Source organism: Dichomitus squalens (assembly GCF_000275845.1).
Source record: "Dichomitus squalens LYAD-421 SS1 unplaced genomic scaffold DICSQscaffold_5, whole genome shotgun sequence".
Taxonomy (NCBI): Eukaryota; Fungi; Basidiomycota; class Agaricomycetes; order Polyporales; family Polyporaceae; genus Dichomitus; species Dichomitus squalens.
This window is the reverse complement of record NW_006766887.1, coordinates 1,553,161-1,575,048: the sequence shown is the minus strand read 5'-3', so window position 1 is coordinate 1,575,048 and position 21,888 is coordinate 1,553,161. Positions and strand designations below refer to the sequence as shown.

At 55.5% G+C, this 21,888-nt stretch overlaps 10 protein-coding genes and 1 non-coding gene across 11 annotated transcripts; 4 read left to right on the top strand and 7 right to left on the bottom strand.

The window, feature by feature from the left end:
• Position 1: 1 nt before the first annotated feature.
• DICSQDRAFT_53839 (uncharacterized protein) lies at positions 2-253 on the top strand (the record flags this gene model as incomplete). Its single annotated transcript, XM_007363202.1, has 1 exon — positions 2-253. A coding segment is annotated over one exon (252 nt), but the record flags the coding sequence as incomplete, so codon positions are not given.
• A 281-nt stretch (positions 254-534) lies between these two features.
• On the bottom strand, positions 535-636 carry DICSQDRAFT_t46. The gene has a single exon. It is a non-coding gene; the product is annotated as a tRNA-Leu (tRNA).
• Positions 637-801: 165 nt separating this feature from the next.
• DICSQDRAFT_145075 (uncharacterized protein) lies at positions 802-2,739 on the top strand (the record flags this gene model as incomplete). Its single annotated transcript, XM_007363201.1, has 4 exons — positions 802-903; positions 958-1,472; positions 1,549-1,777; positions 1,858-2,739. The coding sequence occupies 4 exons, from the start codon at positions 802-804 to the stop codon at positions 2,737-2,739; spliced, it is 1,728 nt and encodes a 575-aa protein (XP_007363263.1).
• A 181-nt stretch (positions 2,740-2,920) lies between these two features.
• Positions 2,921-3,070, bottom strand: DICSQDRAFT_53247 (uncharacterized protein; the record flags this gene model as incomplete). Its single annotated transcript, XM_007363200.1, has 1 exon — positions 2,921-3,070. A coding segment is annotated over one exon (150 nt), but the record flags the coding sequence as incomplete, so codon positions are not given.
• A 288-nt stretch (positions 3,071-3,358) lies between these two features.
• DICSQDRAFT_125393 (uncharacterized protein) lies at positions 3,359-4,674 on the bottom strand (the record flags this gene model as incomplete). The annotated part of the gene is made up of 2 exons (XM_007363199.1): positions 3,359-4,145; positions 4,211-4,674. 2 exons carry the CDS (start codon positions 4,672-4,674, stop codon positions 3,359-3,361), a joined length of 1,251 nt encoding a protein of 416 aa, XP_007363261.1.
• Positions 4,675-6,475: 1,801 nt separating this feature from the next.
• DICSQDRAFT_13350 (uncharacterized protein) lies at positions 6,476-6,835 on the top strand (the record flags this gene model as incomplete). The annotated part of the gene is made up of 1 exon (XM_007363198.1): positions 6,476-6,835. A coding segment is annotated over one exon (360 nt), but the record flags the coding sequence as incomplete, so codon positions are not given.
• Positions 6,836-6,893: 58 nt separating this feature from the next.
• DICSQDRAFT_153454 (uncharacterized protein) lies at positions 6,894-9,989 on the bottom strand. Its single transcript, XM_007363197.1, has 13 exons — positions 9,648-9,989; positions 9,284-9,598; positions 9,116-9,235; positions 9,046-9,052; positions 8,932-8,989; positions 8,862-8,878; positions 8,768-8,814; positions 8,695-8,717; positions 8,577-8,637; positions 8,328-8,519; positions 8,168-8,274; positions 7,466-8,099; positions 6,894-7,411 (listed from the first exon to the last, which is right to left on the bottom strand). The coding sequence occupies exons 1-12, from the start codon at positions 9,864-9,866 to the stop codon at positions 7,913-7,915; spliced, it is 1,353 nt and encodes a 450-aa protein (XP_007363259.1). The 5' UTR covers positions 9,867-9,989; the 3' UTR covers positions 6,894-7,411; positions 7,466-7,912.
• A 266-nt stretch (positions 9,990-10,255) lies between these two features.
• On the bottom strand, positions 10,256-11,434 carry DICSQDRAFT_178862 (uncharacterized protein; the record flags this gene model as incomplete). The annotated part of the gene is made up of 3 exons (XM_007363196.1): positions 10,256-10,393; positions 10,466-10,477; positions 10,547-11,434. The coding sequence occupies 3 exons, from the start codon at positions 11,432-11,434 to the stop codon at positions 10,352-10,354; spliced, it is 942 nt and encodes a 313-aa protein (XP_007363258.1). The 3' UTR covers positions 10,256-10,351.
• Positions 11,435-13,217: 1,783 nt separating this feature from the next.
• Positions 13,218-14,300, bottom strand: DICSQDRAFT_167603 (uncharacterized protein; the record flags this gene model as incomplete). Its single annotated transcript, XM_007363195.1, has 2 exons — positions 13,218-13,259; positions 13,332-14,300. 2 exons carry the CDS (start codon positions 14,298-14,300, stop codon positions 13,218-13,220), a joined length of 1,011 nt encoding a protein of 336 aa, XP_007363257.1.
• Positions 14,301-16,450: 2,150 nt separating this feature from the next.
• On the bottom strand, positions 16,451-19,087 carry DICSQDRAFT_160177 (uncharacterized protein; the record flags this gene model as incomplete). Its single annotated transcript, XM_007363194.1, has 10 exons — positions 16,451-16,632; positions 16,688-16,905; positions 16,967-17,703; positions 17,759-17,880; positions 17,940-18,028; positions 18,085-18,253; positions 18,314-18,439; positions 18,494-18,570; positions 18,630-18,824; positions 18,890-19,087. 10 exons carry the CDS (start codon positions 19,085-19,087, stop codon positions 16,524-16,526), a joined length of 2,040 nt encoding a protein of 679 aa, XP_007363256.1. The 3' UTR covers positions 16,451-16,523.
• A 1,389-nt stretch (positions 19,088-20,476) lies between these two features.
• On the top strand, positions 20,477-21,175 carry DICSQDRAFT_53673 (uncharacterized protein; the record flags this gene model as incomplete). The annotated part of the gene is made up of 4 exons (XM_007363193.1): positions 20,477-20,540; positions 20,595-20,693; positions 20,766-20,900; positions 20,985-21,175. 4 exons carry the CDS (start codon positions 20,477-20,479, stop codon positions 21,173-21,175), a joined length of 489 nt encoding a protein of 162 aa, XP_007363255.1.
• Positions 21,176-21,888: the final 713 nt, after the last annotated feature.

Below are 21,888 nucleotides of genomic sequence, written 5' to 3'. Positions count from 1 at the left end.
GAAGAACTGGCTTCGAGAGCACTGCGATTATACTTTCGAGACTCTCCGGGAGAACATGCCGAAGGCACTTCGGTCAGTGTCAGTTGAGCTGATCCGAAAATGGGAGCATCGGGCTTGGAGGTTTGTTGACGCATATGCTGAGGGCCTCGGAGCGCGGGAGGCACAGCAGAAAGTGAAGGAATTCAGTTCGCGCAGGTATAAGTCCCACCGCCGTATCCCGGAGCAGCTGGCACAGGCGATGGACGCCACGTAGCATTATGTAATATTACCTCTTTAGTAAATAAACGCCCGTGTCACGTGCTGCGGCCTTACTAATGAGGTCAACTTTGCCAGTTTTGACCCGATCGAAAATCGCGTTTAGGGATCAGTCCCTCTATTCAAATCCTTACAATTGACAGATTATGGGAGGGTTTCATAACAATCTAAGTGACTTGTAAGGCGGCGCTTAAGAGCGTACAAAAGTGGATGCCACTAATTGAACTGCACCATATAACCCTGACCTTCAGGTTAAAAACAGTAGAAAATTTGTAGCCATGACGACAGTGGGATTCGAACCCACGCCCGTGAGGACCAGATAAGGAATAGATGTTTAAATCCTCCTGATTCTGGCGCCTTAGACCGCTCGGCCATATCGCCATAGTGGTTTGTAGCTTACACATTGGATTATTCGGTTGTGCTTTTCGTGTCCACTCCCTTTCAGCCCGAGTCGAAGCTCCGAAGTACTATGTCGACCAGAAGGTTTCACTTCGTATACTAGTATAGACCCTTTGACGACGACAGCACAGATAGGCTCCACAACATATGTCTTCTTCAACCATCCTCCAATTGAACCAGCTTCCCACCGACGTCCTGTTGCATATCTTTGTGTACCTCGAGATCGCTGATGTCGTGCGTCTCAGGAAGGTTTGTCTGCATCCGCTCATCTAGTGGCGTGACTCCAACATATATCCGATATAGACATGCAAAGCCCTCGAGGCCGTAACTCGCGACCGTAGTGTCTGGCACGAAGCCTTATCTACACGCTTTATGCATAGCGGCATCCCCGTACCCGGCGTCCAACTTCGAGATGACATCTCCTCTCTTTCCGCCACGGAGCTCGAGCGATTGGCAATCCGAGCGAGCCGCTATTGGGCCAACTGGACTTCCCCACAGCCTCAATGCTATACCCGCCTCGACATCCGGCCGACACCAAGGCCTTGGTCCTCCTCCCCGAGCCACCGCACCCTGGCGATCGAATTCGTCACCAGGCGGAGCTGCCTCTACCTGCTCACCTTGACTCTCTGTACTGTCTCATCTGGCCGTGATAACCGCAGATTTGCCTTTGAATGCCGGGATCTCCAACAAGGTCAAGCTCTCGGCCACGCGAACAGGATCGCAGAGCTGCTCGTCTCCGGCTTGTTGAGTTATTCGGTCGACCCTACGCCGAACAGCAAGCATCTTCTCGCCGTAACCAGCCGCGACGCAGATGGCACGTAGGTGTTTTCCCGTCCCGCCGTGGACGCTCTCCGCTCACCACATCCATCCCTGCGCTTCACCTCGTTCTGGTAGATATCTCACTACAACGTACACGATAGACTTTACCACCCCGAACACGGATCCATGGTTTCGACGGACTAGCCAATTCCTGAGCTATCGCAGGATACTCGGCTTCATGGGCTCTCGTCTCGTTGTGACGGACGACGACAACAAAGTCCGTGTAATCGACATCGACGCCGGCGTTGTGGTCGTCACGCTCAACGTCCCACTGATACACGCAGACCCGACTCTGCGCCTTCCCGTGCGTAGTTCATCCTGCAGGCACCGGTCCATTGGGATAGAGGCAGGCTAACGAGTGTTCGCCTATATTGCTCACGTTAGGAACAACAATGCCTCGAATACGAGGTCTTCGATGATTTTATCATCACATTCTGCAAGCAATGGATATACTTGTACCACGTACCCACTCTGTCCTCGTCGATGTTCTCCGGCAGCACTCAGGAGGACGGTGTTGCGTCCAGTCCCACTCTCGAACCCATCGCGCAGTACAAATGGCGCTGGCGTATCGACAGCATCTCTATCAACGCCCGCCGCCCGCGCCCCAGCGCCTCCTCCCCGCCGCCCCCGCCAGCGATCGACCTTCTCGTCCGCTTCGACACCTGGTACCCCTGGCCAGTCAACATCCTGCACCACTTCGTGCTCCCCCCGAGCGCGTCCTTCGCCCGCGCGGCGTTCGCCCCCGCCGCCCCTCCGACGTTCCCCTACCTCCCACCGGCCGCGGATGGCCCGCTGATGGCGCACGCGATCCCATCGCCCTTGCGCCTCTTCACGCCGTCGGACATGGTGCTCGCGCCGCGCGGCACCGCGCTCTGGCTCGACGCGTCGACGGACGCGACGACGCCCTCGCAGGCGGGCGACCACGGGCAGCGCATCGCGAGCCGGATCCTCGCCCGAGCGTCCCCGTCGTCTTCGCTCCCCTCGAGCCTGACGGGGTTTCGCAGGACGGCCACGGATGCGGGGGCGCCCGGGGCGCAGGACGACCAGGTGAGCCCGGGGACGGAGGTCGACCTTGCGCTGGTGCGGGTGATGGCGCTGGAGGCGGAGAGCGGGGCGCTGGCGGAGGATCAGGACGTGAGCGTGCTGCATGTGCAGGAGACACACGAGCTGTGGAATAGGATCGCGGTGGACGAGGAGGAGGGGATGGTTGCTGTGGGCCACGTGGATGGCCGAGTATCGGTGTTTGTGTATGCACCACCTGAATAGAGGTGCACGTAGATGTTTGTGGTAAGAGTTTGCTTCCAGTCTCGCCAATGTGACCGTGTACTTCTATGTGAATATATATCGAGGCCTGTCGGATCGAGCCTCGGAGACAATGGATCACGCCTAAGTCAACGGTTTGCGATATGCACGAGACGTACCCCTGCATTTCGATGCGAAGAGTCACTTAATAATAATTAAAAAAAGGACAAGAATAAATATTGAGACCCGTAGGTCTACCACTCCGGGAAAGCGTGTCATCCTTGTGCAGGGGCCATGCTAATCTTCTCTGTATCGTTCCAATTTTTTCGTATGTCACCCCGAAGGGGACACTTGTTGGTGAAGGTACAAAAGCATGGAGGTCGCATCTTCCGCGTTTTGCTCAAGTCGCGGGTGCCTGTGCTTGTCGCAGCCGAACACGAGGGCGATTGGATGGCTTGGCGTTAGCGGTCTGCCGATCGGCATCACTCGGACGGCTGCAGATACGATACCCAACAATGTTGATTACATACTGCACTTGCATTCGACGCTGAACATAAGCAAAATCTGCTATGGCTACAACATTAAGACCAATCCTGGCTACATTGTTCGTTGATATCAGAATGCAAAACCGATATATCACCGTCTAAGCAGACGCAGCCCGCAGCCCATGCTGTTTACGGACCCGCTTTACGGGTTGCTTCCGAGTCCGTGGTTGTCCTTGGGTCTCCTCGGCATTCCCGGGGTGGTATGGGGCCCTCGGATCGCCAACGCATCTCCCTCTCGACCTGTTCAGATGCCTCATGTAGACATCCTTGCGACAGAAGGTGCCGCCGCACCCTCCGATCATGACAACACCTCGGCACTCGAAATGCCTGGCGTTGCCGTGGATGTTGTACTTGTGTGCATCGCTCATAGACACGCCCCAGCAGATGTACCTTGTAACCTTTTTGTGGACGGACTTGAGGTGCCGGACCATGTCCAGCTCGCGGTTGTAAAGTTTGGAACAGATCGGACACGGAACGCTTTGTGTGATCGGGGGTCGCGGGGGGGAGCACAGCTGAATCGTGCTGCCTTGTCCCTCGAGCTTGACATTATCACTCGTTCCATTGGCCTGGTGGTCCGACTTGGAGGCGTCGGGGAAAGCACGGCGGCGGGACTCGTAGGGGGCTCCAGCCCTCAATTTAGAGAATGACAGCGTTCCTGAGCCGTGCGCATGAGCATGGTGACGATGTTCTTGTTGGTGTAGCGCTAGCTGGAGGCCATACTGCTGGGCTTGGGCAGGAACAGCAGGGAAGGGAGAGATCCTGGAGGGAACCGCGAGACGCGTCGTGGCGTGGGTATAACGCGTGACGTCACACCCCGAGGACGCGCCTGTCACAATCGCGGTGGACGGGCCCCAGGGGATTGTGGCGGGCGAGAACGACCGTATGCTGCTGCGAGGGTCAGGCGTGGAGTCAGACGTGTTTCAAACCGGATTGTGTCGGGATTGACGTACGAATGACAAGGAGCCTCCCCTGGGGCGAAGTAGGGGATAGAGTATACGGATTCTGGCGTACTCAGGCTGACGCTGGCAACACCAGCCGGTGAGCCCAAGCCAGACTCCGGGGTCGAGAGCGCAGGACAAGGGGATGCGATGTTCATGCCGCAGTAGTATTGTTCGTACTGAGGCGTATCATACATAGCGACGCCTTGAGGAGAAAAACTTGCCATGGGACGGCCCGTCTGGCTCTCTGCATCTCCATTGAACAAGGATACGTACCTCAGATCGCTACATACACCTCCTATACTCCACGTTTGGAGTGGTAAGCTGTCTAGCCACTCCAATGCTTCCTTGTAGGCGAGCTCGTCGTCCTTCGCGTCGTCGAATCCAGACGTGGGCGCGAGACTCGGCGATTGTGTGGTTGAGTTCGACGGAGTGAAGGCCGCTATGCCCCCGTTCAGTGCTATGTTTACAAACATGAATGGTGTATGACGAAAAAGTGGGCAGATGTTGTATCACAGTGCACAACGCGTGGAGGACTGGACGGAGTGTATGGAAAGGGTGAATGAAGCAGTATAGTGCTGCAGCCGCTGAAAGGCTCCTGGCCACTCACAACACGAGTGTGGCCCAACAGACGTCCATTGGTTCGGGGCTGCATAACTAATCCTGGTACACCCTTACTAGGGCCTGCGATGTAAGCCGACCTAGGTACGCCATGCGGCATGCCTGCAGGTCGATCTAATCAGGAGAGTTTCCTTTGTCCTGCTGAACGTGCGTCGCCACTCCCTATAAAAGGCTGCAGCTCGCGGTGCAGCGATACAAGCTTTTAGAACGGACGAGTCAGCGTTCAAACCACCGAAGCACCACAGAATGTACGTACAGCTTTCTGCAACAGATACGTTGCGCACCTCGGTAGCGGAGAAGATGTTAGCCTATGCTGGTGCGGTAGCGCAATTGTTGAAAGCAGCACAAATTAGGCAGGAGCCGCAGAACTAGCTTGGCTTAGTGCCTAGGACAGAGAGGCAGTCATCGAGCCGCATATAGCTTACGAGGACTCCTTTCAGGCTGTGTTCTCGCTGGAGCCTGTCATACCCTGTACCCCGAAGGCCTTCCTATGGGGTGCCAATGCCTGCGCATCCACAGTGATCGATGAACCGACGTCCGGGTGTCTTCGGATAGCTATGCACTGACCAGCCTCCATGTACAGGTATGATCGAGTGGTCCCGGCATTATCGATGATGGACGTAGATGAATTGATTTGCCGGAGGTACGAACGGAGGAGGGTCGGCAAAGAGGGTGGATGGTATTTCGCTTCCGTCTAACTCATGTACGAATGGATAAATGGCACAGCCCAACACTGGCCCTATATTGGTTGGATGACTCGACCGCCAAACCTAAAATCAAGGTAGACATCGCATACCTATAAGTGGGGCAAAGACATGAAGGGCTGCTGAGCGGCGAGACTGTTCGAGAGCTCCCAGCTCTCACCATCCCAGCAGTTGGTATTTTAGGCGCAGTGTGTGTTTTTGTTGACACCAGTAACTGTCGACCGCGTAAGCAGCACCAGCCGAGTCCAAGAGTGGCGAAGGCCTCCCCGTCCTCACGAGCACGATCAGGACGTATAGCACAACGCCAGCACGTTCGTGAGAGCCCGTAAGCGGCACAGGTACAGCTTATGCACTACTCTGTCGTCAAAGTCAACCTCGAGAGAAGATAAAGGAAGCTATGCTAGCGTTGTAATGTCTTAGATGAAGTCTGCTGTCAGAGGTATACGTGAATGCCTACCGCAGCCACCGATGACAGGAATAGGGTCTTCATCAGCTGCACGAAGTATCAGAGAACCACATGAGCAGAGTCGCTTACAAGCTAGTCCGTGCCGGTTTTGATGCATATGATGAGAGTGAAATGCGAGTTGACGACGAGATCGTGGACTGGGGCGGGGCCGTGGCAAAGCTCAACACAACACAAGCGCCCAGTTGGTCCAGGGGCCCGGCCCGCTTTGGCAGAGTCCTGCAGGCTACTGCATGGTCTCCCGGGTTCGACTCGAACGAGCGTCGAGTGCGGCTACTTGTCTCAGGACGACCTCATCCTCTCTGAAAGATAGTAAGCACTGTACTTATGACGCGTTTCCACAGGTCTCATAACTTGACTTATGCTATCACAGTGGCGGAACCTCTGGAGACTGGCACGGACGGCAATCGAGAATCGACGGACAACGACCAGAAGATGCAGGGGTCTTCATCTGGCCACCATGAGGGACCTCAGCTCAAACCTTCCCCTCCTCCGCCTCGTAAGGCAAGTCCGCCGTTTGACAAGGCGTCCGCGGACCTCGTCCTACGTACATCGGATTACGTAGACTTCCACGTCTGGAAGTGTATCCTAGCCCTAGCCTCCCCTGTTTTCGAGGACATGTTCGAGCTGGCGGAGCATGGCAAGCGATCAGAAGGAAAGACGGCCGAAGGAGCGGAATGCACGTCTTCCACACCCTCTTCAGCTTCCGTCATTGAAGTCCCGGAAACCAGTTCTGCGTGGACGCTACTCCTCCGCTGGATCTATCCTTCCCGGCCTTGCCATGATCCCCTGCCGCCATTTCTGCTCAAGACAGCCCTCGCAGCTGCACACAAATATCAGATGGATGGCGTCGTTTCGGCGATCGGCGTTATTCTGGTGAAAAATCAGGTCGTGTGGTTGCCACAACAAATGTACGCCATCGGAGCTCGCTACGGTTTGACGAACATCATGAACGCCGCAGCTCATCGCTTCCTCACTCTTTCCACATCTGACGCCAACACTTATGTCGAAGAACTCGAAGACATAAGCGGCGGCGCCTACCACCGCCTCTGTGAATATCGACGACAATGCATTGCGACGATATCTGAAATGACGACTGGCTTGGACTGGCTTCGAGATGACGTATGGTGTTTCAAGAAGACGCTAGTCGGTTGCAATTGCGGTACAGACTCGAGTAACAAGCATTATCGCTTCAGAGACTCCGATGTCGAGCACGTTTTGAGCGCATGGTTCACGGGATACTACGAACAGATCGGTTCACGGCTGAAGAACACGCCGAGTCAACGAGTCCTTCAGGATAACGCCTTGTATGAACAAGCTTTGAAAGAGGCCACCAAGTGTTCGATTTGTAGGGAGGTGGTACACAATCACATCCGTCTCTTTCGAGATGCTCTGGAAACAGAGATAAGCGAGAGAGTCGAGCAAGTATGTGGGAATTATACCGCTTTGTCTATCCTGGTTCTGATCATATTTTAACAGGTTTCGCTCGAAATCAAATGACAGGATCCTGGCTCTTGTACGTCGCGCGCCATCGTCTCATCGCAATCGATGGTGTGTGCAAGCGCTACATAGTGATGAAACTTAGTGCTATACATGAAATGCGTGGCGTGCATGTATGGACGTAGTACAACCTCGGGTCGGATCGTTCCGACTCACCATTCCCCCACTCCACTGGTACAGCGACGGACGATTGCTCGAGCCTCGTCGAATGTCTAGAACAGAACAGAATTGCATTATGTAGGTCAGGCATTCAAGATAGTAACAACTTCCCACACGTCGATATTCCGTCGGAGATATGCAACGCAACATGATCGATCGAGACAAATGTGGCAACAACCTTACGAAACTACAACAAACAAGTCTGTCAACCAAGAACACAGCAATACACTACCCAACACTGCCGCGACAGTAGACGTGGAAGACAATTCAATCATCGTCACCAATGACGTGATTCGCGGGTTCGATGTCCGCCGCGGGGACCGGCGCATACCACTTGTTGGCGGAGGTTAGTTCGATGGCGCCGTCCTCCTTCCCAGAGGCTGCGGCGTTGCGCCCGCTCGTCGCATATAGGTGAATAAGGGAGACGACAAGGGAGTATATGACGAATGCGATGCTGCAAACAAGCGACGTTCCGGGCTAAGTTAATCTCGAACGGACGTCGCGCGGAGAATGCAAGCGCACCTGAACATGATGAGGATGTACGTTACATGGTCCATGCCCTGATCGTTCACGAAGTGCAGCTCCTCATCCGTGGCGGACATGAAGAGCAGACCCGAGGCAACAAGGAGCTAGAACGGTCGCGTGAGAAGGGCATATAGCTTGTCAAAGCGCGCGCACTCACGAAAGGGGGCAGATGCCTGAACGCGCGCGATGGGCTGGTGATGCCATTCTCGTCGTGACTCGCGTCTAACGTGTGTTCGCTGTGTGCATCACCCTCGGGGGCGTCCTGACTGTACTTCGGGGCGACGAAGCAGATCTCGATGATGCGCGCTAGACCTGCAGACATGAGAGTGTATCCGAAGACGGCATGGACCTGCAGCCAAGATATGAGGCATGTGTATCGGCTAAGCAGGTACAGCGAGGCACAAACCTTCGTCGAAAGCATGAGAGCTTGTGCGTGATCGGACATGGCCCATCCCGTAAGGATGATGCTAGAGACAGACGATGGTTACTATGTTGACTTAAGACGGAAGAACTCGACTACTAACATCAACGCAGGCACGACAGATCTCTGGGATAGAGGTTAGAGAGGAATATCGTGCAACTAAATGTCGTACGTACCTGGTTGTTACGGGAAAGGAAGATTCCAAGTATACCTCCCGCCCACCCTATTAGACGTCAATCTAAAATTCGCTCATATACGACACAGACGCACACAGAACACCCAAGATTCTGCATGTATGAGTCAGCGCAAATATCAGTCTGAACAGGGAGCCACGACATACGTATGCTGCATGTCCTTGACGGACCAATGGGTTCCACGGTGTTCAGTGAAGGTGTTGACTGGATGCTATGGCGTAAGCCAAAAATATCTCCAGCTAGAGCTTTGCAGTACGCACCAATACCCTGCAATGCCGGCCGACAGTCAATGAGAAGGAACACGGTAGCACTTGACAGTCGAAAACTCACCCAAAGCATGATGACCCATGAATCCCACCAGTCGGGACTACGGCCGCTGCGGCGCACCCATGATTCGCCCGCGAGTAGGAATATCGCCATGATCGTGCCATACGCAATGAAGCCGCCCCCCTGACAACACATGAGTGTAAATTCGAGTCACCAATCACTTAGATGTACCATGATGTAGTGCGCAAGACACTGTCCGAGGTTTCCGCCGCGGCAGTACCCCCCGAACGTGATCGCACCGAACAGCATCTGCACCCATCCCAAGATGGGATATGCCTTTCCAACGACACCATGTAGCCTCACTGCCCAAGGCCGCAGCGTCTGCTCGTGAATGTGTAGCTTGAGGTAGATGCCGAGGAAGAGTTGTAGGGCGATCGGTACGAAGAGGATGCTTGCCATCTTCCCGTGCGCCCCCGCCAGGAACGCCCTCCCTTTATGTGAGTGACCGAGGATATAGCCCGCGATAGTCAGCGCGAATCCTGCGCTCTGCACGAACGTTACGGAGATACGACCGTCCAAAGGGTTACCGGCATACCTGTAATGGTACGTGCCATCTACTCCGCGACAGTCCGAGGACCATCCCTGTCGGGAATATAACTCCCCATACAGCGGCTTGCAGGAATATGTGCAACCAGAGGACAGTGTCTATCGGCGCGTTTCGCTCCTCTTCAGAGAGTTCGTTGTGGTGCTCGTGACTGAGGACAGATGTAGCCAAAAAGAGGAGAGACAAGACGGTAGCCGCGCGCCGGGCCATGATGACAACAAGAGCTAGTCAGTCAAAGACTATGCCCCTTGTCTTGGTATCTCGCAGTCTGGAGGCAAACTCGGGGGCGCGGTGTCGCTGAGCGCAGCAGAGAGCAGAATGAGGGGGACGGTGAAGACCGGACGACCGTGACGGCGTCGGACGGCAGCGTCTCCTCCGATTACGCATGAATCGGGCTGTTGGATCTGATCCGCATGCGGCTGCATCCCAACATCATCACCAACATTCCTCCGCTACTGAAGTACCACCGTTCTTCCCTGCACCTGCAGCGATGGACACCACTAGTACTACCATTCACTTCATTTTCATGACGCTGCTGCATTACATTCGCAAGACATTTCAATTCCGGTGTGCATCATGCTAATAGATCGTGGCAGTGCGTCTGAGTAATATATACTGCTACAAGCACCGTCACGTAGACATAGACAAGCGTCTTCTCAAAAAAAGACTTGATGTACAAGAGAGGTGGCGAACTTCTACGGCTCAAGTGGGTCTTGAATCTCCTCCTTCAACTGTAGCTGGAACGGGATCGCCATTAGCAGGGTTCACGTATTCAATCAAACACTGCAGGTCATCGGCTACGGGCTTACCTTCGAGATCCTCTGTTCCAGTTCATCGCCGAGTACTTCAAGAAATCGAGGAACCTCTTCCATGATCGCCGCTCTACATACGATGCAGTTCACAGCTGCTCCCATATTTCGCAACGCCGTTACCACAGCAGCCAGCTTCAATGCGGCCGGTGTCGGTGTAGCGCGCAGAACCGTCGAGAGTTGGGTCCAAAATGTTGCAAACCACTCCGCGACCGTCGGACACGCACAGGCGGAGCGGTAGTGGCAGTTTGAACGATGCTTCGTGCATGTGTAACAGACAAGCCAGGTCCATCGTTTCGGGCACTTGTTAAGAGGACACCAGAATGCGGTCATGTCTGCGGTGACTGCGGTGACCGCCCGCTTGCGGTAGACGAGGAGTCGCTGGAACTCTTCTCCGCTGATGTCCCGCAGCTCCTCGCACCATTCGGTGAGGTCCTCGAGGAGCAGCGTCTGACGGGCTGCCAGCAGCGCGAGCTCACCGAAGCCGAGATGCAAAGCATACGCGTATACGCGGAGCGGATTCTTTTCGATATGGGGCAGCAGCGCTGGGACCAGTAGGGACGAGTGCCAGGCGACTTGGAATTTGTGCATTACTTGGAGGACGCGTTTGGCATCGTCGAACGAAGCAAATTTCGGAGGGCTGGGGAGCGGGTAAGATAGCCTGAGGAAGGAATCTAGTGTATCACTCGTCTCGGTGACAACTATGGTGGGGGCACCACCTCCGTCATGCGAAAAGCTGGGTTGAGGGAGGGAGAACATGGACGAGAAGACTGGGGAGACAGTAGTGAGAATCCCACGGAAGACATGGAATAGCACATTGTCTGAGCTACGCAGGACGGCGTCGGCATCGAGATTGTCGAAGGGAAAGGACGCAACATGAGGACTATGCACCGTGTCTCCTCCGGCACTGATTGGAGGGTCTGCGCCAGCGTCGTCGGCAGTATGTGACTCTTCAACCTGTCCGGTCATGGTGGACGAAGGGGTGTGTTGCGAAGAGAGACGGTGCCCCTTTCTGTACTGGCGCTAGGTTGCCGCAGCACACCCGGATCGTGAGACCATACACGGTAGGCATTCCCATGTGTTCGACCAGATAAAAATCGATTGGAAGGGTAGGCACGAGTGAGAACGTGGCTTTTATGAACATGGGTTTCTAAACCGACGGGCTATTGACTTTTTTGTCTGGTCGTAAACATCGGAATGCCTGCCGTGCTTCTCCACACAAAGGCGCGCATGACCTAAACAGTCATTAACCGGTCCTCGGGACAGTGCGCGTTTTCTCACTCTCCCTCTAACCTACTGCCTCAGGTCTTTGTATACACCTATACAGACCTCTTACAGCTCACCTCTCCTCGAATTTCATCAGAGGCGACCCAGAAGGAAAGTCACATTTCTGTACGAGATTTACGCGAAAACCAAATCTGAGACGTATTACGGCCCAAGTCTGTACTCACCGTGCCCATGGGCGTGCCCCATTTTTGGTACTCAACAAGGCGATATATGTCGCCTTCTCTCAGAAATCTCATATGGTTAGATTTTGACACCGAGCCCAGATAGTCATCGAAACGGCGTGGAAGGGTAGTCTTTCGCTCGAGCAATCGGGCGTTTAGATGTCCACTTACCATATCCGGGCTCGGCTATCCTCGGCAACAGCAATTTCGATCCATACAAGGGAATTAAGCGCTGTCCCGAGGACCGAGGGACGTGCGATAAGAGAAATTTGGGATGATTGTCCCCGATCCCTCTCACACATAGTTGGATCACCATTAAACTTGGGAATATGATACCTTGTTGAGTACCATACATGACCCTATTGTCCGATATGGGCTGCAAAGTTAGGGGATGCTTCAGGATGAGCGACAACATTTGACTGTCCCGAGGACCGGTTAATGACTGAACATACCTGCTTGTGCCGACTTGTGCCACCGTGTCGAGTGTCAAGAACACGATGCTGACATGTTTCCTCTCAGAATCACCGCATACATTCTTTGTATGCTCAACCATGATATGCACAAATATCCGCCCACACGGTGGCAAAGTCGACGATCGCCTGACGAAGCAGATGTTTTAACGTGTCTTGCTTCGAAGTTCGGGAAGAAGACGGCGCGTGGTTTGGTCGGCCCGGTTACTTGGTACTAGATTGAAGAAGGGTCGAGCACCGCGGGGGCCTGAGGTAACCGAGACACCACATGAGCCGAAGCGAGGGCAGAAAAGCAAGTAGCAGGGATCAGGACGAAGGGAACGGAGAGAGAAAGCAGCTCGACACGCCAGGGACCAAGCACCTTCGCGCATCCTCTATGATGCGGACGACGCGATGCCAAATACGGCAAATCCGCGCGCGGGGCCATGACGACAACAGGAGCTAGTCAGAGGCTATGCCCCCTGTCTTGGTGTCTCAGTCTGAAGGCAACCTCGGGGACGCGATGTCGCAGAGCGCAGCAGAGAACAGAACAAGAGGACGGTGCAGACGGGATGACGGCGTCGGACGGCAGCGTCTCCTCCGATTACTACGCATGAGATGAATCGGGCTGTTGGATCTGACCCGTTTCCCTTTCACCTGCAGCCATGGACACCACTACTGTTCACTCCACTTTCAATATGCTGCCGCATTACGTTCGCAAGACAATTCAGTGTTCATTATGCTCACGAATCGTGCCAGTGCATCTGAGTGATCTATACTGCTACGAGCACCGTCATGTACACATAGACAAGCGTCTTTTCTGAAAACTTGCTGTACAAGAGAGGTGACGAGGTTCTACCACTCAAGCGGTTCGTGAAGTTCCTGTTTCAATGTTAACTGGAACGGTATCGTCGTCAGCGAGGTCCACGAATGTAATCGAACGCTGCAGGTGATCGTCTGCGGGCTTACCTCCGAGATCCTCTGTTCCAGTTCATCGCCGAGTACTTCAAGAAACCGAGGAAACTCTTCCATGATCGCGGCTCTGCATGTAACGCAGTTCACAGCCGCTCCCATAGTTCGTGACGCCGTTACCACAGAGGCCAGCTTCAACGCGGCCGCTGTCGGTGTAGCGCGCAGCACCGTCGAGAGTCGTATCCAAAACGCTGCGAACCACTCCGCGACCGTCGGGCAGGCGCAAACGAAAGGGTTGTGGCAATTTGAACGATGCTTCGTGCATGTGGGGCATACAAGCCAGGCCCATCGCTTCGGGCACTTCCAGACAGGACACCAGGATGCGGTCATATCTGTGGTGACCGCGGCAACCGCCCGTTTGCGGTAGACGAGGAGCCGCTGGAACTCTTCTCCGCTGATGTCCCGCAGCTCCTCGCACCATTCGGTGAGGTCCTCGAGGAGCAGCGTCTGACGGGCTGCCAGCAGCGCGAGCTCGTCGAAGGCGAAACGCAATGCGGAGGCGTAGACGCGAAGCGGATTCTCGCGGATGTGCGGCAGCAGCGCTGGGACCAGTAAGGACGAGTGCCAGGCGATTTGGAATTTGTGAATTACTTGGAGGACGCGTTTGGCATCGTCGAACGAGGCGAAGGCCGGAGGGCTGGGGAACGGGTAGGAGAGCCTGAGGAAGGAGTCTAGCGTGTTACTCGTCTCGGTGACATCTATGGTGGGGGTACCATCTCCGTCATGCGAAGAGCTGGATTGAGGGAGGGAGAAAATGGACGAGAAGACTGGGGAGACAGAAGTGAGGATTCCACGGAAGACGCGGAATTGCACGTTGTCTGAGCTACGCAGGACGGCGTCGGCGTCGGGCTTGTCGAAGGGGAAGGACGCAACATGAGGACTATGCACCGTGTCTCCTCCGGCACTGATTGGAGGGTCTGCGCCAGCGTCGTCGGCAGTATGTGACTCTTCAACCTGTCCGGTCATGTTGGACGAGGGGTGTGCTGCGAAGAAAGAGGGCGCCCCTTTCTATATGCCACCAGGTTGCCGCAGTACACCCGAATCGAGAGATCTATTACACATACACGGCAGACATTCCGGTGTATTCGACCAGAGGAAGATCGATCAAAGGGGGAAGGCACGAGATAAAGTATTGTCGCCTTTCTCCTGGTCGAAAACATCGCATTGTCTAGACCGTGTTGAGTGCTTCTGCAGGGCGCCTTACAAAAGGCACGTACGATGTAAACACACCTGCTTATGCCGACTCTAAGTTGCATCGCGTATTCGAGTGTCAAGGGCACGATGCTGATATGGTTAACTCCAACCACAGACGTTCTTTGGGTACTCGATTATGATAGGCACATATCTCCGCCCACTGTGGCGAGGTCGACGATCGCCTGGCGAAGCTGACGTATTTCAGGGATCATGAATATACACAGTAAAGAACAAGGTGCAAAGGAGTCGTTCGCTACCATGTGTTTTCTCCGCAATGAACGTGTCTTGCTTGGAAGTTCGGGAAGAGGAAGGAGCATGGTCTAGTCGGCCTGGTTCCTTGGTACTAGAATGACGAAGGGTCGAACACAGGAGCCTGAGATGACGCTTCCAAGACCGCGGGACACATGAGCCAAAGCGAGGGGCAGAAAAGCAAATAGCAGGGATCCGAAGGGTCAAGGGAACGGAGAGAGAGAAGCAGCTTGACATGCCAGTGACCAAGCACTTTCGCCCATCCTCCACGATACGGACGACGCGATGCCAAATACGGAGAATCCAGCGCCGCCTTCCACACACGCTCTACTATGTGGTTGCACATGCGTGCGCATCCCAGCCTCAGGCTGCATCACCGAGACGGATGCCCTACATGGCCGCGGTCGTGGACGGAAACACTGTCACTGGCGCCTACCCGGTCCTCTCACAGCTTGATCTACAATTATACTCGAGTCAGCTTTCGATAACGACGACTTCGCCACGAGCCACACGCGATACGGCCCCGTCGAAGCAGGTGACGGCGTGACGCTCACCTTCTCGAGCCAATTCTCCATCTCGGCAGCGAGCTGCTTGAGGTACTGCGAAGCCTCCGTGATGAGCACACGCTCACAGTCTTCGCACCCATCCCGATCGCCCTTGGCGGCCAGGAGAGCACCCATGACCGCGGGCAGCTTCACGTCGGGCGCGGCGGGCGTCGGAGGAGCTCTATCGGGCTTATGAGAAGTGCCGAACCGTCCAGGCGCTTACCTGTGATATGCTGTGCACCTTCCTGCGGCATCTTCACACTCATCATATGGCAAGTCTCATAGGCGAGTCCATGGTATGATGACCCTCAAAGTCTTGCGCCAGCCTCGTTACGTTCTTCGTGAATGCTATCTGAACCGATGTATCGACCTATATAGAGGATCGACACGCCATCAGTCACGGAGCTCAAAGCAAGGTTCCGATACTCGTCAGCCGGTTTGGTCGACAGTTCGTCACATTTGCCACACATTCGTCCAAGTCAGATCTCTTGAACATGCCCACCATACGATTATCTCCCACGCCTGGCCCGGAGACGGCGAGTGGTCTTTGCGTGACCTTGAGCGCAATTCACGTCGGAGTTAAATTTGACTTTGTACGTACCTGCCACGGCTACGAGTAAACGTCCGTGTTCAGACACTCACAGACGTGATGTAGATCGCTGAATCCTGGCATTGCCGTGTCGGACACCGTCTACTATAGTTTGGCGGACATTTTGCTCACTGCAGAGAGTTTCTTCGACGATATCAGGTGAGAATGGTCTATGTCTTGCATCCCGTTTACCTCTTACTAGTATACCCTAGGCAATGCCTGTCCAATGCCGTCCCAGCCAGCTTTCTCTTGGACCATCTACGACGGCCTCAAAGCAGGCGATGTATGCTGACTGATGGACCGTCCACGCCCTCGACGAGCCTCATCTTTCAGCTGGTCACTACTGATCAGATTGGGGCATCCTGGGTCACCGACGACACCCAAGCGAACGGCCAGAACCCATACGGTACTTTGCTTTCCGACATCGAGGCCTTTGTCGATGCCATTGCTACGCTGACATGGCATGAGATTGTGCTCGAAAGGGGGTTCCAAAAGTCACACGTGTGTAGAACTACCGAGCATTGCTCGATGCTTCATCTGGGAGATATATCGATTCGACGCCAACTGGTTCGATAGCGTACAAGGGTACTTGAAATCAGAAGTGTCGCCTGATTACGGAGGTAGTAAAGTGACAGGTGGCTTCCTCAGCACACGCCGGTGCTCGGGATTGATGTAGACAGTGCCATCCTCGACGGCACGACGAGCGTCTTCAATCTGATGCCTGCGTTTTGGTGAGTGACGTTTGTACCAGTGCATGAGTGCCAAGGAGAACCGACTTTTGCGCAAGATGCTGGCGGATCTCGTTTGCTTTTCCAGGCCACCAATCTTCAAGACAGAGGCTGCAGCACCAACCGAAGCGTTCTGTGTCAAGTGTGACCTCATGCGCGGTCGCCTCGAGCTCCTTCACGCGAGCCATATCGGGTGCTTTGACCCGGACCCAACGACTATGGTAACACGTCTTCTTTCCTGAATTGTTGTTCGCGGTATGTAAGAACTGTGACACTCGTCTCAGTGGACGCTTTCACAATGTGTGAGGTGTGTACTCGAGTACTCACTGCAGCTTCCCAGGCATAGACGACATCCGGCTGCCCGTCGGCCTTGCACTTCGCGCACCGAAGTCTTCCCTCGCACTTCTCCAGCTCGGCGGCTGTCGTCCGGTCGGGATCGAGGCCCAGAGCCGTGAGTATGGATCGCGTCCACTTGATCCCCTGCTCGACCTCCATTTTGTCGAGCCCGCTGACCGTGAAGGGGATTTGATAATAATGATTAGCTGCACAGCTGGCATAGTGGCCAGGAGGCAAGACCCCCAGAAGCCGCTTGCTATTGGACCCGCGGAAACGCCACTGAGTGAGGATATAAGGGTAACGAAGTCCCGAGGGGCGGTAGTCGGTCCCCAAGTTGAAAACAGCGATTGCGAGATCCAGAATGCCCACACCCTGAGGGACACGGTCGCACTTAATGTGAGGGCGAAGGAACGATTCGAATTCGGCCTTTTGCTTCGCAAACCACTTGTCGACGAGCTTCGGGACGATGGACGCGAAACTCTCCCGTGTGACGTTCTCCGAGACCGGGGCGTTGGCGAGGCGTTCTAACTCTTTCATGGGCGCAAGGTCAAACGCCAGCGGGTGACAGCGCATTGTTGCGTTGCGCGGGAACGTGACGCAGTATGCGACAATGGCGGCGTCTAGTTCGGCAAAGCGCTCCTTGATGATCGGCTCCTTCTCTGCCTTCAGCCGTTGAGCACGAGTGTCGTTCAGAAAGCCGTCGAGCGCATCTTGCACCTTTTCCCACCCTACGGGAACATAAGGATCACATGCGATGCAACGGCGTGGCTCAGAGAGGCGTACCCTTGTCCGTAAGCTTCGTAGACTGCCTGACGACCGGTAAACGAGACATCTTCTCGAGTCCATATTTGCCGAGGAAATCCAACTCCTTCTTCCAACCCGTCTCCTTGAGAAGTTCGAGAATCCTTGAAACACAAACTAGTCCAAATGATGAACTTTCTTGGGGACAGAAAAGGCTACTTACGCCTCAAACCGCTCTTTTCGTACGTCCTGGAGTTCGTCCTTCCGATCCTGCTTTCGCTCTTCGTACCACTCCTCACAGTCCCTAGCGTACTACATATATCATGAGATCACGGCGTGTGAGCGCAGCGCCCCGTAAGGTCACCCACCTTAACCCGCACAATAAGCTCATTCTTCCGTTTGAGGCAGAAAGCGTCCAGGACATCATAACCCTTACGCTCGGGTAAGGCTTTCCACTTGGAGATCAACTGGTCCACGTCCCGAGCAAGGTATCGCTTCTCCTGCTGACGATGATAACGATAATTGTAATAGCCGCGCCTATAGAGATGGTCTCGATAAGTGACTACGCTTTCTGGTACTGCATAGAATGCGACTTACTGTGGGTCCTTCGGACGCTCTTCGTCGATCCCGTGCAAAAACCACCCAGGCTGGTTCTTAAACTGCCGCTGCAAAACGGCATCCACGCGCTTCAGCTTCTCTTCGACGGCCATAGTGGAGGAAGACCTATAACGGCGGCATAAGCCACGCCTGCGATTGCCAGAAGCCTGTGCCACTCACATCTGGGGCAGACAGTGGGAACAGTACCGAGCAAACCACAACCAAGTAGCTTTGCGAACGTTGGGACTAGCGCAATTCTGTGTGTGGCATAAAACGTTAGTGTACATAGGCGAAGGTGGTGATGATGGTGGCACACCTGGCAATAGGGCGAGTAGAGCAGGTGAATGAATGCCGGTATACTCATCCATGGCGGTCTCTCAGGCAGGTCCTCATCGTTCTTTAGGGATGCTTCCCAAAGACGTTCGTTGCTACGGTGCAAGAAGAAGGAATGGAAGGCCTTGCACGTTCGCGAGAGATTGAAGAGATCTTGTGGTTGTAGGTAACCGAAGATCTGGAATTCGAGCCGTCGTGAGATGATTCAAAGCACTTCGAGGCTTAAAGGTAGGGGGGACAAACCTCAAGTTGGAGTTCCACCGCACAGTTGGGTATGTCTTTCAGACAGCCCTTGCGTATTCTGGACTTGCGCGATGATTCCGCGTCTGGATCGGTGCTGGCAGCACTTGCAACCACAGGGTTGCTGATGCTTGTAAGTTCGGTGCGGTCGCCAGCGAGTGCCTTGCCATCATTCAGTTTCACTCTCTTGCGGGGAGGCATAACTGAGGGCTTTGGGTGGTCCAGAGTGTAAAACGAATGCAATCTGGAAAACGAACATGCACTCGATCCTATTTAAGCGCGGCAACCATGAGCGCTACATTAGCCCCTTTACGTCATCTCACTGCCGCGTTGGTACTTAGCACTAATAGTAGCCTTTTGAGAAACAATAACATTCATGGCAGGACAGAAGGAGGACGGGGCAATTGACCTTATGGCGATTCGTACCGCTTCGGAAGGATACATGATTAGCTGGCAACATTTTCGGCATGTACATCCCGTTTACTGTTTGTTCTCGGATGCGTTCGGGAGACCCTGCGGGGGCGCTGCACGACTGAACTCCACATCTTCCTCATTCCTCAGCTACGTCGTGGAGCATTTCGACAATGACCCGCATATTAGATTCGCTTGAATCTCCTTTGTTGCGCAACTCGTGGAGCCATTCGTTACCCGACGACATACGAGACAATACGCGGGAGTACAGCATGTCCTTGACGCCAAACGTAGCGAACAGCTTCGCCATTCGCTGGGTATTCATGACGGGAAGGTTGGAGGAGAGCAATCGATCGGGCACCTTCATGAGCAACACCCGTAAGTGCGAGTGGGAGTCGGAGTAGCGAGTGGACCGCAACAACTCGAGCCAGAAGCTCACGCAGCTGCAGTTGCTGCAGTCTCACACGTGGCGGGCGCATCAGCCGCAATGGTACTTAGTGGGCCGGGACCTGTACGGGGAGCCCGGGAGGGCAGACGCGGGAGGTGCGCAGCTCGGGGCAGGGATGGTTGAGGGTTCGGAGCGAGAGGCGTCGAAGCCGGCACGCTCGGCAAAGGCGTAAACGGTGTGCGGCGACAAGGGAGAGGGCGAGCGAGTGCCAAGGGGCCTAGCGCTTGTCCATTGTTTGAGAACTTGGGCTGCGTCGTCGAAGGACTCTTAGGATGGGACGAGGGAGAGTTGGTAGCAGAGCTTCAAGTTGAGAAAGGCCTCGAGGGTGCTGCTTGTCTCGGAGACGCTAATGGTCGGGGGCTCCAAAATGGGGAGCTTGGCTGTGAAGGAGAGAATATTTGTCATAAATGCGAGCACTTCAGAGGATAAATAGAGGATTCCGCGAAAGACGCGAAAATGTATGATGTCTGAGCTACGTAGGATGAGCACTCTTGATGCTCATTGATGGGGTGCAAGAAGATGTTGAGTCGCTCACAGATGCACCATTGTGGCTGTGTCGCATCTGGCGCCGGGTGTGAGAGCACGTGAGCGTGTGTGGGCTTAAGCGGGGCGAGGGACGCGCAGGCGGGCCATGTTTGTCTCCGTCTCCGCCCAACCCGTCCGCTCTTTGCTTTGAACTCGCTCCTTCCTCCGTCCGCGACGGACCAGGATACCCTCTCGGTGCAATCCACATGGACACCCTCACCTGCGGCATCTGTCTCGACCAGCTCAGGCTCCCCGTCTGCACCCCCTGCGGTACGTCTCCTCCTCTCCCCCATCCGCGTTCTCACCCGAACACGCCTTCTACAGGCCATCTGTGCTGCGAGGCATGTCTCACGTCCTACCTCGAGACCAGCGCAGACGCGATGAACGCGTCTTGTCCCACCTGCAGGGCCTCGTTCACCATCGGTACGTGCCATACCAGTCCTTCACGCGTCCTGGGCCACTCTCTGAGCTCTGCCACCCCGTCTCCGCTCTCAGCGATCCCCGACCTTCGTTTCGTACCCAAAAAGTATCATACACTCATTATACCCAGCATCCGCCGCGTCTTCATCGCCGACGCCTCCGATGCCGCCGCAGCCGCCCCTCCGTCTCCCTCCACCTCCCCCTCTTCCCGTGCCAACCATAACCCCAACCCGAACCCCGCAGCGAACACGAACCGCGACCTCCGCGCCCAAATCGCCGCCCTCACCGACAAAGCCGCCGCGCTCGAGCGCGACAAGGCCCTCCTCATGGACCGCTGCGAGGCCGCCATCCGCGCGCGTGACGCGCACGCCCAGGGCGAGCGCGACCGCCGCCTCGAGAAGGAGCGGCTCGAGAAAGAGCTCACGGAACTCAGGCGCAAGTACGAGGGCGTGAAGGGCAAGTACAGGGCCCTCAAGGCGTCGTGAGTCCCCTTCCTCCCTATGCGCGCCTACGCGTCCATGCTCACGAGGCGCGCGTTGCTATGTAGGCGAGAGAACGCCGGCGTCGCGTTTTCGGTGGCGACGACGGGAAAGCGGACGAGCAGCCAGGCGGCACTCGACGCCTCCGCTTCGTCTTCGTCGTCGGTCGCCCGCCTCGACTACTTTGCTCATTCTGGCTCGCGCTCGCTCGACCGCGAAGGGGACCCGGGGGACGACGCGTCCGCCCGGCCGGTCCTGCGCATCCCGAAGCGCCCCCGGCTGCTCGGCTCGCCGTTCGACCTCGCCAAGCGCGTCGCGGCGCGGCGCAGCCCCGCGCTGCGCAAGAGCCGGAGCAGGATGCTCATTGACGAGGACGAGGAGGGCGACTCGGGCTTCCGCGCGAGCGACTTCGAAGAGGGGGGAGGGGAGGGGGATTTGAGCTCGAGCGGGGGACCGCAGCGCTCGGGGCTGCCGGCGGGTGACATCTTCTCGCCCAGGGCGGGATGGGGTGGGATGGGGAGCATTTCTTTCGAGTTTGGGGAAGAGGAGGAGGGCAGGAGTGGGTTCTTCGAGAGGAGCGTGCGTGGGCGGGGGACCGGCGTTGGGGTGAGGCCGACGTGGTTGTTGTCGCCTGAGGACGAGTGAGAGGTTGGGTGAGAGGGAATGCGGGGTGTGGGGAGGAGGGGGAAAGAAGAGGCGGAGAAGGGACGTATGACGGG